At 47.8% G+C, this 15,571-nt stretch overlaps 1 protein-coding gene and 1 pseudogene across 1 annotated transcript; one reads left to right on the top strand and one right to left on the bottom strand.

Moving 5' to 3' along the window:
* Positions 1–290: 290 nt before the first annotated feature.
* Positions 291–409, bottom strand: LOC133502818 (5S ribosomal RNA; annotated as a pseudogene).
* A 9,686-nt stretch (positions 410–10,095) lies between these two features.
* Positions 10,096–13,887, top strand: fjx1 (four-jointed box kinase 1). The gene has a single exon (XM_061822489.1). The coding sequence runs from the start codon at positions 10,445–10,447 to the stop codon at positions 11,693–11,695; it is 1,251 nt and encodes a 416-aa protein (XP_061678473.1). The 5' UTR covers positions 10,096–10,444; the 3' UTR covers positions 11,696–13,887.
* Positions 13,888–15,571: the final 1,684 nt, after the last annotated feature.

The raw sequence follows: 15,571 nt of genomic DNA on the forward strand, positions 1-15,571 counted from the left end.
TTTGATCGTCTTTAACAAGAATCACAGAAGTCAACGCATGATTTGCCTTCGTGGGCCATATAATATCCTGTTGTGTGCCGGATCTGGCGCCAGTTTGACACCTGCGTTCGAAAGCCTGCAGATTAACAAAGGTATGCCTTTTCCCCTTTACTTCTTCTTCTTTTCCTTTCGGCTTGCCCCTTTAGGGGTCGCCACATCGTGTCATGTTAGATGAACGCATATTTGTGTGGCACAGTTTTATGCCGGATGCCCTTCCTGACGCAATCCCTCTGCATTTTGCCGCGGAGAGAAGCTTACAGCGCCTGGTATTCCCAAGCGGTCTCCCATCCAAGTACTAACCAGGGTCAAACCCGCTTAGCTTCTGTGATCTGACGAGATCGGGCGTTCTCAGGGTAGCATGGTCTTAAGCCCTTTTCCCCTGTACTATTCCATGAAAATGTTTTTTTTTTCTTTTGTAACTGGTTCATTATACTTAGACATTGTTGGAGAGCCACATTTAGTCTTTTCCACGGTTTCACATCATATGCACACCATAGATGGAAACACAAAAACATTTCATTGTTTCACAGAGGTACTGTGTCTAGCCATCCATTTTCTGAGCCACTTAAGCTCACAAAGGCTGCGGACTGCTGGAGCCTATCCCAGCAGGAGGGGTACACCCTAAACAGGTTGGCAACCAATCGCAGAGCACGTGAACACAAACAACCAGACACACTCACAATGACACCTAAGCCCAATTTAGAGTCTCCAATTGCATGTATGTCTTTATATTTTATATTACAACCAACCTCCCTATCCACATACACAGTCACACTATGGACAATTAAAATGTTCAATTAACTAAATGTGCAAATTTTTTAACACAATTCTTCCTTGTACAATGTGTATTTGCTATAAAGTAGCATATACAACTGATGAAATGGTAAATACTAAAATATTGTACATTGCGTAACACAGGACGTCCAACCAAGAAAAAGGAAATGGAGGATGAATCCAGGGAAATACAAAGCTATGCACAATGAATGGGGCAGTGTCACAAATGAGGGATTTTTTTTTTTTTTTTTAAATGAATGTATACTCTTTGTCAAATATCTGAGTGAGAAAATATAAATAGTATGTGTTGGATTGAGTATGGCTGCTCTCTGGAGCGTTGTTGGAAACACATCGAGTCTCTTCTTAAGCTCTTACCGGGCTGAGACACAGCAGCAAAAACAAACAAAAGCTTAGTGGTATTTCACGCACCAAGTCCTTCACCTTTGAAACTTTTCCTGCTTGACGACCTTCTTATCCCAGTCCCTAACCTTCTGTTCCAACATGCACGCAGACAGTCAAAGAATCTCAAAGGTTTGAGTCAGACATGACAACCACTATATTCCACAATGTTACCCACTCACGCAATCCACTGATCTGAAATGAACAAATTATTCTAGGGTTATATTTATATCCTTGTTCTTTGAAAAATCACTGTGTTGATGACTGACTAAAAAATAAGAATACTAAATAATGAGCATGTTTGCCTCATAGTGATTATTTATGCATTATTGAGCTCATGTGTTTTGTGTTGTATCTTTTGAAGCTTGGGTGGGAGGTACACACAGAACATGACAGACGTGGGTGAAAGTCACCAGAAACTCTCAAGCTGTAACCTTTAAGAAACTCAAAGTCACTCAATGTCATGCAAGTCATTACTTGGTTTAAGTAAATCGCAAGTCAAGGGATAGATTCTTACGCCAGTCGCAACATATAGTGAAGAGATAAAGGTTTTTTAACAAATCAGAACATTAAAAAAAAAGATTTACACCTTTTAAAAGGTAAATTAACAACATTTGAGATTTTTGTTGCACCTAATGTTTTAAAATGTTTTTCAAAACTCAGTTTTAACTGGATTTTTTTTTAACAAGCTATTGTGTGTAGGTGGCACAATGGAGCAGCTGTAAAGCATTGGCCTCATAGCTCTGAGGTCACAGGTTCCCCAACCCGCCTGCGTGGAGTTTGCATGTTCTCCCCATGCCTGCCACCACCACCAACAATAATAATCAGAACAGCTTAAAGTTTTCTAATCACCCTCAACTTTTATTTGTTAGTTAAATAGATCAAAAATCGTAAGAGTCTTTGAAACAAAATTCTTTAGTGTCATGATAGAAGCCACACACAGTATGAAATACATTGAAAGTAAATCAGCCAACGGAGTTTGTATTCTGTATAAAACAAGGGATCTGTTGAATATGAAATATTTGCATGTAGTGTATTTTTCACTTATACAGTAGTGCCGTATATATCACATTGTGAGAGGTCTGGTGAAATGTATGCAAGACAAATCTAGATCAAATGATTAAATTACAGAAAAAAGCAATCAGCTCTTATCTTTTACACACACATATATATATATAATATATATATATATATATATATATATATATATATATATATATATATATATATATATAGAGAGAGAGAGAGAGAGAGAGGAGAGAGAGAGAGAGGAGAGAGAGAGAGAGAGAGAGAGATAGATAGATAGATAGATAGATAGATAGATAGATAGATAGATAGATAGATAGATAGATAGATAGATAGATAGATAGATAGATAGATAGATAGATAGATATAGATAGATAGATAGATAGATAGATAGATAGATAGATAGATAGATAGATAGATAGATAGATAGATAGATAGATAGATAGATAGATAGATAGATACACACCTTTTCCTATTTCATTTCAGCTACCTTTTGGAGGGATATGAGGCTATCAGCATTTCACATCTTAGGTTTGGCAGTTTTTAAAATAAATCATTAATTCCCTCACCCCTGCCTCACCAATTAACACTGGTGTAGTGTTGCAAAATTGCTCCCTCGCTAGAGGTTTTTCTGTCCCTGACTGAAGTTCAGCACCAATTTGAGAAACTTTGCCTCCATCATACTGCTCCATTGCAAAGTGAAAATTATTCTCTCCATGACAAATTTCTTGCAACACTGTTCTTGACAAAATACACAGTGGAAGGCCTGCAACGACCACCACTGATGAAAACTCTAAACTCAGAGGAAGGCGTTCCCACAAAGCCAAGGAAAGACGATCCGGAGGCCTCCACTTGAGCTCATCAGATTCTTTCGGGGGTGATAAAGCTGTACCCCTGCCAATTTAGGGTTATTCAAAGACTTCAACCGAAAGACTATAATGTTCAAGTATCTGAAGTTGGTAGGGCCCTCGTACTTGGTGCCAGGTGGTGATTTTGCAGTCCTTCTCCAATGTTAATTGGAGCCATGGTCAAGAGAATGATCATCAAGCCCAAAGTCTCAAATGCTGATGGCCATGTGTCTGTCTGACTGATATCTGAAATGAAATTGAAAATGGAAGCATATTGTGATTTTTGGGACTACCTGTATGGAGTATTCCAACTGCCAGTAAGATGTGAATGTTGCTGAACTTCACTCCCCCATCCACCCATCCTCGGGTGCTCCCAGCTCATTAATCCGCAGCTACATTGCTAACATGGCATATTCATTAATGATTATTGCCAAACACAATTTAGTTCTTGTTGAATGTACAATGTACAATCAATTAAAATTATAAGAGAAGTGATCAACTTACCTGACGACCTGGTGAGAATGGTGATATCGGCGCCAGTGGGTGCAAACGTATGCACCCACTGTCCACGTATAGTACTGTGGGACACCACCATTAAAAGTATTCGCCTCTCCATCGCAGAGGTTGTTTTGCAGACTGCCACAGCAATAAGTGAACTGCACAATATAGAAATACTCCATTTAAATACACCCGAGATATGTTTTTACAGGATTTTAAAAGAATTTGAGTCTTTAAACACACATTTAAAACTGTGCAATTGAGAGACCAAGAACATTGGATAACAAACAGCATAAAAAATGAGTAACAGCTATAATAACGCTTACAAAAAAACAAAAAAATCTGTGATATAGCAGGATTGCAAACTGCGATGTAGATGAGGTTTACTTTTACGTTTACGGGTGATTTATCTCAAGAGATAACTGTCCACTTCTTTCTTTTTAAATCATGTTGTGACCTGGATATTATAATCCAGCCAAGATAGATTTACAGTTTACGTTGCGAGAGGCTGTTCTGCGAGCTCGGTGCAAGTGAGCAAATGTTTTACAGGCTATTCGGTCACGTCACCAGTCTCTAAAGTTTCTGATTGACTCTTCTTGTCACGCCGTACCCAGTATTAAAGTAATGATTGAAATTAAATATGGAATAAAATAGGGCCAGAGTGGGAGGGTGTTCATAAAGGGTTATTACAAGAGCCTACTCTCAGGTTATGGAGACAATTTTAACATCCATTTTCTTTGCCGCTTATCCTCACGAGGGTCGTGTGGAGTACTAGAACCTATCCCTGTTGTCAACAGTGTCATGCTCCTGGATTCCAGCCAGGGCTGGGCGTGGCCAGCTAATCTGAAGGTGCACACCTGCGCCTCATGACCTTTGATTAGACCCAGTACATATAGGACCCTGGGGACGACTATTACTCTGCTAGATCGTTGCTCTTCATGCCTCGTTCCCGCACTCCTGCTTTCTCGACTTCTGACCTCTGTGCACCGACCCACGCCTGTTCATTGACCACCCTCGTAAGCCCATTCGTACTGGTACTACGAATTGTTTGGACTGTCTACCTGATCTCAGACCTCGGACCGAATAAAGGTTTCCTCTGTACTGTCTGCTGTCTCTGGAGTCGTGCATTTGGGTCCACCCTTGAGCCCCGCACCGTGACAGAACGATCTAGCCAGAACATGGACCCAGCCGACTCTGAAGCCATTCGCCGTGCGCTGCAAGTGCAGGGCAAACGCCTGGGTGAGCAAGAGGCTGCTCTCCAGGGTATGACTCACCAGATCCAGGAGCTCTGCACCCAGCTGGAACCGTGGCTAGCCTCCCAAGCTAGCGCGGCCGCTCCTGTGCCTTTCCGTGCCACCATCACTCGCTCTCGCGACCAGAGCGGTTCTCAGGCGACTGCGGTAACGTCAAGTCCTTCCTGGCGCAGTGCGATCTCCACTTTGAGCTGCAAGCATCCGCCTTTCCCACGGACCGCTCCCGGATCGCCTTCGTCATTTCCCACATGACAGGGAGGGCGGAGGTATGGGCCACCGCCGAGTGGAGCCGTAACTCGGAGACCTGCCGCTCATGGGCGAGCTTCGTCTGCGCGCTCACCCAGGTGTTCCAGTACGCGGCTCCGGAACGCCAGGCGGCGTCCTCGCTCATGACCATTCGTCAGGGACGTCGCCGCGTGTCCGACTACGCCATTGAGTTCCGGATTCGGGCTGCCGAGAGCCGCTGGAATGAGGAAGCCCTCCATGACGCGTTTTACGAGGGACTGTCCCCACAGATCCGTGGTCACCTCGTGGCCATGGATCTACCGCCTTCGCTTAACTCCCTCATCGCATTGGCCCTCAAGGTGGACCAGCGCCTCACCGTGCAGAGACAGATGGAGGGCCTGAGGGAGGAGGAGAGGGAGAGTCGCAGTCCGGTTGCTTCCGCTTCCCGGCCACCCGTGTTGTCGGCTTCATCGGAATCCATGCAAGTGGAGGGGCTTGGCGGCTCAGCGGAGGAGCGCTTACGTCGGCAACGAGAGGGACGCTGTTTTTACTGCGGGCGTTTGGGACACTTGATCGCCCGCTGCCCGACTCGACCAGGGCACTCTGACATCAGGATCTCTGCTCCGGTGAGTGTGCGGTACACCGCGGCGGGGTCAGGGAGGTCCCTTCTTCACCTCACCTTGGGAACGGACTCCCGTTCATGCACTGTGACGGCTTTCATAGATTCTGGGTCGGAAGCTAACCTGATAAATCCCCGCGTGGTCGAGGAGCTGGGGGCAGCAACCTTCCCCACGCAACGGTTTCGTCACGCCTATGCCGCCAACGGCAAGTTCCTTTGTCGGGTTACACATTGCACTCAGACGCTACGTATGAGCTTTCCGGACGCTCACTCGGAGCGTATTAGCTTTCATGTCTTCGACGCACGTAGTAGCGACATCATCTTGGGCAGCCCGTGGCTCAAAGAACATAATCCGCACATAGATTGGACCATGGGTCAGATCAAGACTTGGGGAGAGGACTGTCTCAGTCGCTGTTTCGCTGTCCGGAGAGACAGGGGTATTCAAGTTGCGCCGGTTCGGCTAACAGAACCTAGTACCACCCTGGACCTGACCGCAGTGCCCTCCTGCTACCATGACCTACGGGAGGTCTTCTCTGAATCTAAAGCAAAGTCTCTGCCGCCACATCGGTCATACGACTGCGCGATTGAACTCCTGCCAGGCACCTCTCCTCCCAGAGGGAAACTGTTCTTGTTAACAGGACCAGAGCATCAAGCCATGAGGGACTACATCGAGGACTCGCTGGCAGCCGGGGTCATTCGCCCCTCATCCTCACCAGCCGGTGCGGGTTTTTTTTTTTTTTGTTAAGAAGAAAGACTCCATGCTGCGACCCTGCATCGACTACCGAGAACTGAACGACATCACAGTCAAGAACCGGTACCGCTTGCCGGTGATCGCTACAGCATTCGAACTCCTTCAGGGAGCCCGGATCTTCACCAAGCTCGACTTGCGCAGTGCTTACCATCTGGTGCGGATTGGGGAAGGAGATGAGAGAAAGACGGCATTCAACACCCCCACAGGGCACTATGAGTATCTTGTGATGCCTTTTGGACTGACAAACGCCCCGGCCGTCTTTCAAAACTTCATTAACGACGTGCTTTGGGAGTTTCTGAATAAATCTGTCTTTGTATACCTGGATGACATATTTTTGGCAGACCTAACCACTCACATTCGACAAGTCAGAGAAGTGCTCCGGTGTCTGCTGAAGCACCAATTGTACGTAATATGGACAAATGTGAGTTCCATCGGGCATCCGTGTCCTTCATGGGCTTCGTCCTGGCAGAGGGAGAGATACGTATGGACCCCGGGAAGGTCGACGCGGTACTGCGGTGGCCTACCCCCCGCCAACAGGAAGGACGTACAGAGGTTTTTGGGATTCGCTAATTTCTAATTTCATCAGGAACTTCAGTTCCGTGGCCGCTCCTCTGCATTCGCTCACCTCGCCACATACCCCCTTCGACTGGTCCGGGACCTGCCAGGAGGCCTTCAGCAGGCTCAAGGCAAGTTTCACTACTCCACCCGTTCTCATTATTCCGGACCCAGATAACCAGTTTGTGGTGGAGGTGGATGCATCGAATTCAGGAATCGGAGCAGTCTTGTCGCAGAGGAGTCCCAGGGATGGAAGGATCCACCTGTGCGCGTTCCTGTCTAGAAAGTTGACCCCGGCAGAGAGGAACTACGACTGGGAGATAGGGAACTGCTGGTGGTCAAGAGCGCGTTGGAGGAGTGGGGGCACTGGCTGGAGGGCTCGCAAGTACCGTTCGTTGTCTTCACGGACCATAAGAACCTTGAATACCTGAAGTCTGCGAAGAGGTTGAACGCCCGTCAGGCCAGGTGGGCTCTATTTTTCACCCGCTTCCACTTTAAGGTGTTTTTCCGCCCAGGCTCCACAAACGGCAAGCCGGATGCACTCTCGCGGGTCCACGAGGGAGGTCGCACGGATTCAGACGCCGCTACTATCCTGCCAGCGGGGTGCTTCGTGGCCGGTTTCACCTGGGCGATCGAGTCGCGGGTGAAGGAGGCCCTGGGAGAGACACCGCCACCCGCGGATTGTCCGTCGGGCCGCCTTTTCGTCATCCCATCTCTGCGGGGAGACGTCATCAACTGGGCCCATACCAACAAGACGGTCTGCCACCCGGGTATGGCGAAGACACGTTCAGTGGTCGAACAAAGGTTCTGGTGGCCTAACCTCAGCAAGGACGTAAGGGAGTTCGTCAACGCCTGCCCGGTGTGTGCTGCCAATAAGACTTCCCCCCTACGGCCTGTTGGTGAGTTGCAACCCCTGTCCATCCCCTTTCGTCCGTGGTCACACATCGCGCTGGACTTCGTCACCGGCCTGCCGCCTTCACAAGGGAACACAGTGGTGCTGTCCGTAGTGGACCGTTTTTCCAAGATGGTCCACTTCGTGCCGCTTCCGAAGATCCCGTCGGCCAAGCAGACAGCCCAGTTGGTATTAGACAAGGTCGTCCGTTACCACGGCCTTCCCCAGGACATCATTTCGGACAGGGGTCCGCAATTCAGCGCCCATTTCTGGAAGGAGTTCTGCAACCTCATCGGCGCTTCAGCAAGTCGGACATCGGGTCATCACCCAGAGTCTAATGGCCAGACTGAGAGGATTAACCAGGAATTAGAGACCGGTCTTCGATGTCTGGCATCCAGGGACCAGAGCACGTGGAGCCAGCACATCAAGTGGGTGGAGTATGCCCACAATTCTCTACCCTCTGCTTCAACAGGTATGGCTCCACTCCATGTCGTGCATGGCTACCCTCCGTCCCTGTTTCCTCCACTGGTCACAGACTCCGCAGTTCCGTCAGCCCTGGCCGTGGTGCGATGCTGCAAACGGACCTGGGAAGCAGCTCCGAGGACACTGCTGCGCATGAGCAGCGCCTACAAGGCCGCAGCAGACCGCAAGAGAAGGGCCGCACCAGAGCTCAGAGTGGGACAGCGAGTGTGGCTCTCCACCAAAGATCTCCCGCTGCGGACGGAATCCCGCAAACTTGCTCCCAGGTTCGTTGGCCCGTTCCCGGTTTCCAAAGTTATTAACCCGGTCGCCGTCTCGTTGAAACTGCCCAGGTCGATGAGGGTGCACCCTACGTTCCACGTCAGCAGACTTCGCCCGAATCGCACGTCGTCGCTGGCTCCTCCGCTCAAATCCCCCCCGCCCCCCCGCATGGTCAACGGTGGGTTGGTGTATACTGTGCGCCGGTTGCTGTCTTCCCGTCGCAGAGGATGGGGGGTCCAGTACCTGGTGGACTGGGAGGGATATGGCCCGGAGGAGCGCTCTTGGATCCCCTCCCGCTTCGTCGTGGACCGCTCCCTCATCAGGGACTTTCACGCGGCTCACCCTGATGCTCCTGGGCCGTCCAGAGCCGGCCGTTGAGGGGGGGGGGGTTCTGTCATGCTCCTGGATTCCAGCCAGGGCTGGGCGTGGCCAGCTAATCTGAAGGTGCACACCTGCGCCTCATGAACTTTGATTAGACCCAGTACATATAGGACCCGGGGGACGACTATTACTCTGCTAGATCGTTACTCTTCATGCCTCGTTCCCGCACTCCTGCTTTCGACTTCTGACCTCCGTGCACCGACCCACGCCTGTTCATTGACCACCCTCGTAAGCCCATTCGTACTGGTACTACGAATTGTTTGGACTGTCTACCTGATCTCAGACCTCGGACCGAATAAAGCTTTCCTCTGTACTGTCTGCTGTCTCTGGAGTCGTGCATTTGGGTCCACCCTTGAGCCCCGCACCGTGACAAACAGGCAGGAGGTGGAATACACCCTGCATTGGTTGCCAGCCAATCGCAGGGCACATAGAGACAAACAGCCGCACTCACACTCACACCTAGGGGCAATTTAGAGTTTCCAATTAATGTTGCATGTTTTTGGGATGTGGGAGGAAACCAGAGTGCGAGGAAAAAACCTACGCAGGCACGGGGAGAACATGCAAACTCCACACAGGCGGGGCCAGAATTGAACCCTCAGAACTGTGAGGCCAAGGCTTTACCAGCTGATCCACCGTGCCGCCTCCAATTTTAACATATACCACAAAAGGAATTTTAAAAAAATATTTTTTAAAATAAAAAATAAAAAAATAAAACTTTTCCCCCTGCAAACTCATCATTTATCTTGTAAAGACTAGTCTAGTACTTTTGGAATTTTGGCACTTCTGAAACGGAATCATGAGTCAATTTCCTTCACTAGAAATAGGAAAAAAATGCTTTATGTGCTGGAAATATGTTATCATTAGAAATATGAGCAAGGTGATGAGTCTATTTCTGAAAACTCCCGTTCCCCTGCTTGAAAATGAAATGATTAAAAATTAACCCCGAAATAGAGTGAAAGGATGGAGCCCCGACAACACACACACACATCCAGCCAGAGCGCAGAGTGCACTTGCTCCGCTCCTCCCTGCGCCCTCCTTCGCACGACCCTCCCACCAATTCGGGACTGGAGTCACGTGTCTCGCTTCTCAACCAGCCAACATCGCCACAAATCAAACTCGGCCAACACCAGTTTGCCCGAGAGAGAGGAGAGAGAGCGAGAGGAAGATGAGAAGCAGCGAGGTGTCCGCGGGCAGAGAGCCACTCCATCACTGATGAAGAGGGTTCAGTAGAGGACAGATCCAAAACGTCAATGCGAAGAGGAGGCTTTTGATACGCCTTTGAACCGGACTGCATGGGAGATGAGCGACAGACTGGTTCGGAGTCTCCTTCTCGACCGGTCATCCTGGCAGCCAGTGGGCTCCGGGGGCGCACGTGTTTTCGGTCGCCCGGTTCAGCCGTGGCTTGAATAAAAGTGTATCTTTTGTGTGCGTGTGCTCTTCGCCATGAGAGTTCTGACATCCAACTTGTTCGGGCTGCTCTTCCTTGGGGCATTCGCCGGTGTTTTCTACGTGTGGAGTTCGCTGGAGGACCGCTTGGAGCGACACAAACGGCGCTTTACGGTGCCTGGACGTGGGTCGTTCTCGCCAAAAGTCCCTGTGGACCTTTCAGCTAAAACTTTCCGGACTCTGCTTGCAGTCCCAGCGGTACACAGAACGCAAGTAAAGGTTCACAACGCGAGTGGGAACCCTGCGGGAAACCGCCATGACCACGTGAATAGGAACACGTCGACTGCTAATGGGCGATCGGTCAAGTTGGACTCCCCCGTGGAGGATGGTATATTTTGGAGCGCCTGGCTGGAGGATCTCCTCCCGATGGGTTTCACGGAGGACTACGCCCGGGCTTGGCGAGACAGGGCGCGGGCAGCGCGGGTCGTGAAGCTGGAGGCGGGATGCGGCAGGGTATCCAATCAGATGGCCACTTTCGCGGATGGCTCCAAAGCTTGTGTGCGCTACGGGATCAACGCGGATCAGGTGCAAGGTGAAACTCTGACCTATTACCTCGCTTGTTTGCTGGGCCTGACCAACGTGCCCCCTCTGGTACTGTCCCAACTGAGCACCGACAGCGAACAATGGGCGGCGGTGAGGACGCGCGTTGCCGGATTACAATGGAGCGACCACGCCGTGGTTTCTCTCACTGAGTGGGTCTCCAACCTGAGCGGGGTCGTGACACCCGCTCCGCTGCGACAGGAGAGCAGCGGGCTGCACCCTGAGCTCCGGAACAAGAGCACGGCGGAGCTCTTGGAGCTCATGCAGTGGAGTGACCTGATCATCTTCGATTACATGTCGGCCAACTTTGACCGGCTGGTGAGCAATCTGTTCAGCCTGCAGTGGGACGCGCGCGTCATGGAGAGGGACACCAACAATCTCCTGAAAACGCCCCGCGGGGATCTGGTCTTTATCGACAACGAGGCCGGGCTGGTGCACGGCTTCCGGGTGTTGAGCATGTGGGAGCGATATCACCAGACGGTACTGGGCTCCGTGTGCGTGTTCAGGAAGAGGACCGCGCAGCGCGTGGCTGAGCTCCACCAGAGCAGAGATTCCAGCAAAAGGCTCCTGGAGCTCTACAGAGACAACGAGCCTTTGGCTGCCGAACTGGGCTTTCTCTCCGACGAGCACGCCGCTGTCCTCCAGGAAAGGATAGACAGAGTATACAAACACATTTCATACTGCAAAGAGAACTACGGCCAACTATGAGCATCCAAGATGGGCAATAGGGCGAACTACCTCTAATATCGATAAAATGTGACGACGCATACTTGATGAACTATTTGTGCCAATATAATCACTGCTGATTTGCTTCCCTCTATAAATCTCGCTTCGTACGCTCCACTTGTTTAGGATCACATGTAAAAACTAATAGTGACTGCGTGGGGTAACATATTGCCTCATGCTCGATGCGTTTTTGGATTATTGTCATATGGTCTATAATCGAGAGAAAATAAACTCCAAAGCCTTACTGTTTAGCATTCAATATTTAATACTTTATTTCTGGTAACATCCAGTCCCTTTTATGGAAAATGTTTTTGCACAGTCGCTTGTCACATAGAGTCAGCTTTAATTTTTAGTCAGCCTTAAAAGTGTAACATTTCCATTGTACATGTTGTAAATTATTGTTCACCAACTTCTTTTGGCATTTCCACTAATTTAATGTGCATTGTAACATTCCAAAATACCTTGTTCCTTCCCCACTTTTTAAATATACAGTAATTTATGTTTAAAACACTGTGTGCTGTTTAGCCCTTATTATGGTGCGTCAAACTTTTCGCAGCACGCGCAAGCCGTTGTGCTGATCATTACAGTGCTTTCATTGTGTTGTATAAATGCGTGGTACTTGCATGAATGTTCCCTCTGAGCCATCCTGTCAGCCAAAGGCACGCTACAACGGAAAAATGCTAATCCTTTATAATCTTACTAGGAATTATGAAGGAGGAGACAAGTGACATCATTTGATGCATTTTCAAAAGGCTTCGCTCTTTCTGAGCTAAATTGAAATTAGTTCTCATCTCCGTTTTGCATCTGAATCAAGGACTTCATTAATTAGGTTCCTCTGTCTGTTCAGTTAAAGAGTAAAAAACACCTCCCCTTGTGGGAGAATACGCTGCTGAGAGGCTAATTAATTCTAGCTTTTTCTCTCGGAGGAGGGCTTTGTTTACCGTTTTTAAAAGGTTAAATTTGAACTGTGAAGCGTATTCAAAGTACCTGAGTGCCTAAAGGTCACTATTATTTCTTCAGGTTTTCATTACAACAACACAAAATGTTTCTTTCTTTGACTATCTTAAAAATGCCCATTCTTTATTAGCTTCAGAACAGATTGGACTTCTCTGATCTTCAGAGGGAAAACCAGTGATATACTGAATGAAGTCATATTTTAAGCCTCTTGCTATTCTGCAGCTGGTTTGTTTACCACTACTGAATGTTCAGCCAACTCTAGGCAGGCTTCATCAGCATTTTTGCAGCTCTGTGTTGGGGTATGGGGTATTGGGGTTCGAACAGTGACTTAGCCGCATTTCTATGCTTAGGGTACATCCATCCATTTTCTTTGCCGCTTATCCTCACGATCGTCGCCTATTCCAGCTGTCAACGGGCAGAAGGCGGGGTCCACACTGAACTGGCTGCCAGCCAATTGCAGGACACATTGAGTCAAACAGGCACACTCACGATCACACCTTGGAGCACTTTAGAGTGTCCAATTAATCTTGCATGTTTTTGGGATGTGGGAGGAAACCACAGTGCCCGGAGAAAACCCACGCAGGCACAGGGAGAACATGCAAACTCGACACAGGCGGGGGCGGGATTGAACCCGGTTCCTCAGAACTGTGAGGCCAACGCTTTACCATCTTATCCACTGTGCCACCCCTCGGGTACATGTAAGTGATATTTGATTTTGTCTGGAGGGTCACAATGGTACCAACGCAGTACATAGGGTTAAGCAGGTATACAATCCTTGCCCCCACCCCCAGAGTAACCACCTGCTACAGCTGCTTAGTAGATCAATATGTGCAATAACAGTTGAGAAAGGAGAAATTGGTAATGGGTTGGGTGCTGGTTCTACAGTTAATCTGCCGATGTGAGTTTCAATGGAAGGTGTACGTGCAGCTGGGCACCTTCTAAGCATGCCTGTTCATGCTGAACCCTCCAAAGAGATTTATGATGAGTTGCAGACACCAGAGATTCAACACAATCTTTAACTCTGGTCTGCATGTGTAAACCAGACTCAAGAACCTCCTTTTCTGCCTTTTACAATTTGCCATGTCTTGCACTTCTAGCGACGTGTCTGTTTCCACTGTTCACATCAGTGTCTACTTAATTTGTCAAATAAATGAACATGGGATTTTTGTTGTTACTTTATAAAAAAGATCCTCACTTTATGAATCAAATCCAGCATGTTACGCATTACTGGCAATTTCTGTTTGGTTTGTTGCGGATAACGATATAGAGTTTCGTAAGTCTGCACCCAATTTATGCTCTTTTGCAGGCAACTCAGTCCTGTATGAAACAATCCAATGAATTAAACTTTTCCTATAGCTCATGACACTAAAGCAGTGATACTTAATTACACCCTTAGAAATGGCAGTGTGCTGCGGTTCTCTTCACATGTGGTACTTTTGTGTGTACAAAGAGCCGCCGGCCCAGACGGTCACGCGGGCTGGAGCCCGCTGGAGGCCCCGGCACAGACCTGCAGGTACTTCAACTGATCTTCCTTTTATTTGTGCACATTGCAAACATTCCAGAGGAGCAGAGGGAGGATCATCTCCATGGACACGCACGCAGCAATTTCTCCAACAGGAAAATGGAACAGGAACCAGCTGTGTACACAGGCTGTCTTTAATGTCGAAGGATATAACCCTGATCACTTTTTCCCCTCACTTTTTATACATTCCACCAGAAGGCAATTGTGGTAAGAATACTGATAACATTGATTTATTAGTCTGAATAACGACCATCTAAATTTAGGCCCAAAAAATATACAAAAATGATGAAAAAAACATGGGTAGTTTTTCCATTAAGAAAATGACTAAAACTCAGGTTGTCTCCTTCCTCAGTTGCCTTGCCATATGCGAGTGGAGAGACATAACTGCCATTCTTTCAAGGCAACATAGTGCAAGGGACTTCCTGGGCAGGGCTGAATGATTTCATTATAAAACACACCACATAGGGGGAGAGTCACTTAGTCACAGCTGAGTGGATACCGTCCATAAAGGGTCAATCGTCGGGGGGCTGGGGCAACAACTAGTGGGGCTTTCACATTGTGGGCTGGACATCCAGGCGCTGGTGTGCTGGGAGAGCTGGCACAAAGCTTGACTGTGTTCAAACAAGGAGTACAAAAATAAGGTCAGGGCCTTTGGGGTTCTTCCCCAAGAAAGACCAAAGTATGCAGTCAGGCAGGGTAATGCATTCCTCAGAAGAAAAAACAACAACTTTATTCGTGAATTACAAATATCTGACTTCAGACTTGCATTATTTTATAACTGCAGACATTGGATGTTGGAAATTTCCGATCGATCTTGGAGCAGGACACATAGCATGTATTCATCTAACAGAAGTGCTGTTTTATAGTTCTGTATTTTCTGGAGGTCAAGAAGAAAATAAAAATGATTAAAGAATGCTTGTGTGTCAGGGTAAGTACAAAAACAGCTGTTGTCTAATCTTTCAGTGTTGCCATGCTTGCAGATTAAGGAGCAGATTACGCCATATTTATCATTCTTCCTCTCATGAGTCTGTCTTTGGTCTTCCATTCCTTTGTTATCCTACAGTTGCATAGGAGTCAAAATTATATCGCTTTGATGTCAATTTGACAAACAGCAAAAGCAGTTAATACATTGATATTTCCATTCAATATCTTGATATATGTACAAGACACCAAATCTGTCTCAGCAATCACAATAAGACTTGTTATAGCCTCATTTAAGATTCTCTCTATTTTCCCTTAATGCTATTTACTTTATGGTAGTTTTTGCACAAAATAAATCCAGATTAATTTCAATACTTAATTCTATCCTATTTGTTGTGCTTCACCCTTCAAAGTCTGTCTCCAAAACATCTTGCATGAAGTTGCAATGTTAATTCAAC

This window comes from Syngnathoides biaculeatus, chromosome 6, assembly GCF_019802595.1.
Source record: "Syngnathoides biaculeatus isolate LvHL_M chromosome 6, ASM1980259v1, whole genome shotgun sequence".
Lineage (NCBI taxonomy): Eukaryota > Metazoa > Chordata > Actinopteri > Syngnathiformes > Syngnathidae > Syngnathoides > Syngnathoides biaculeatus.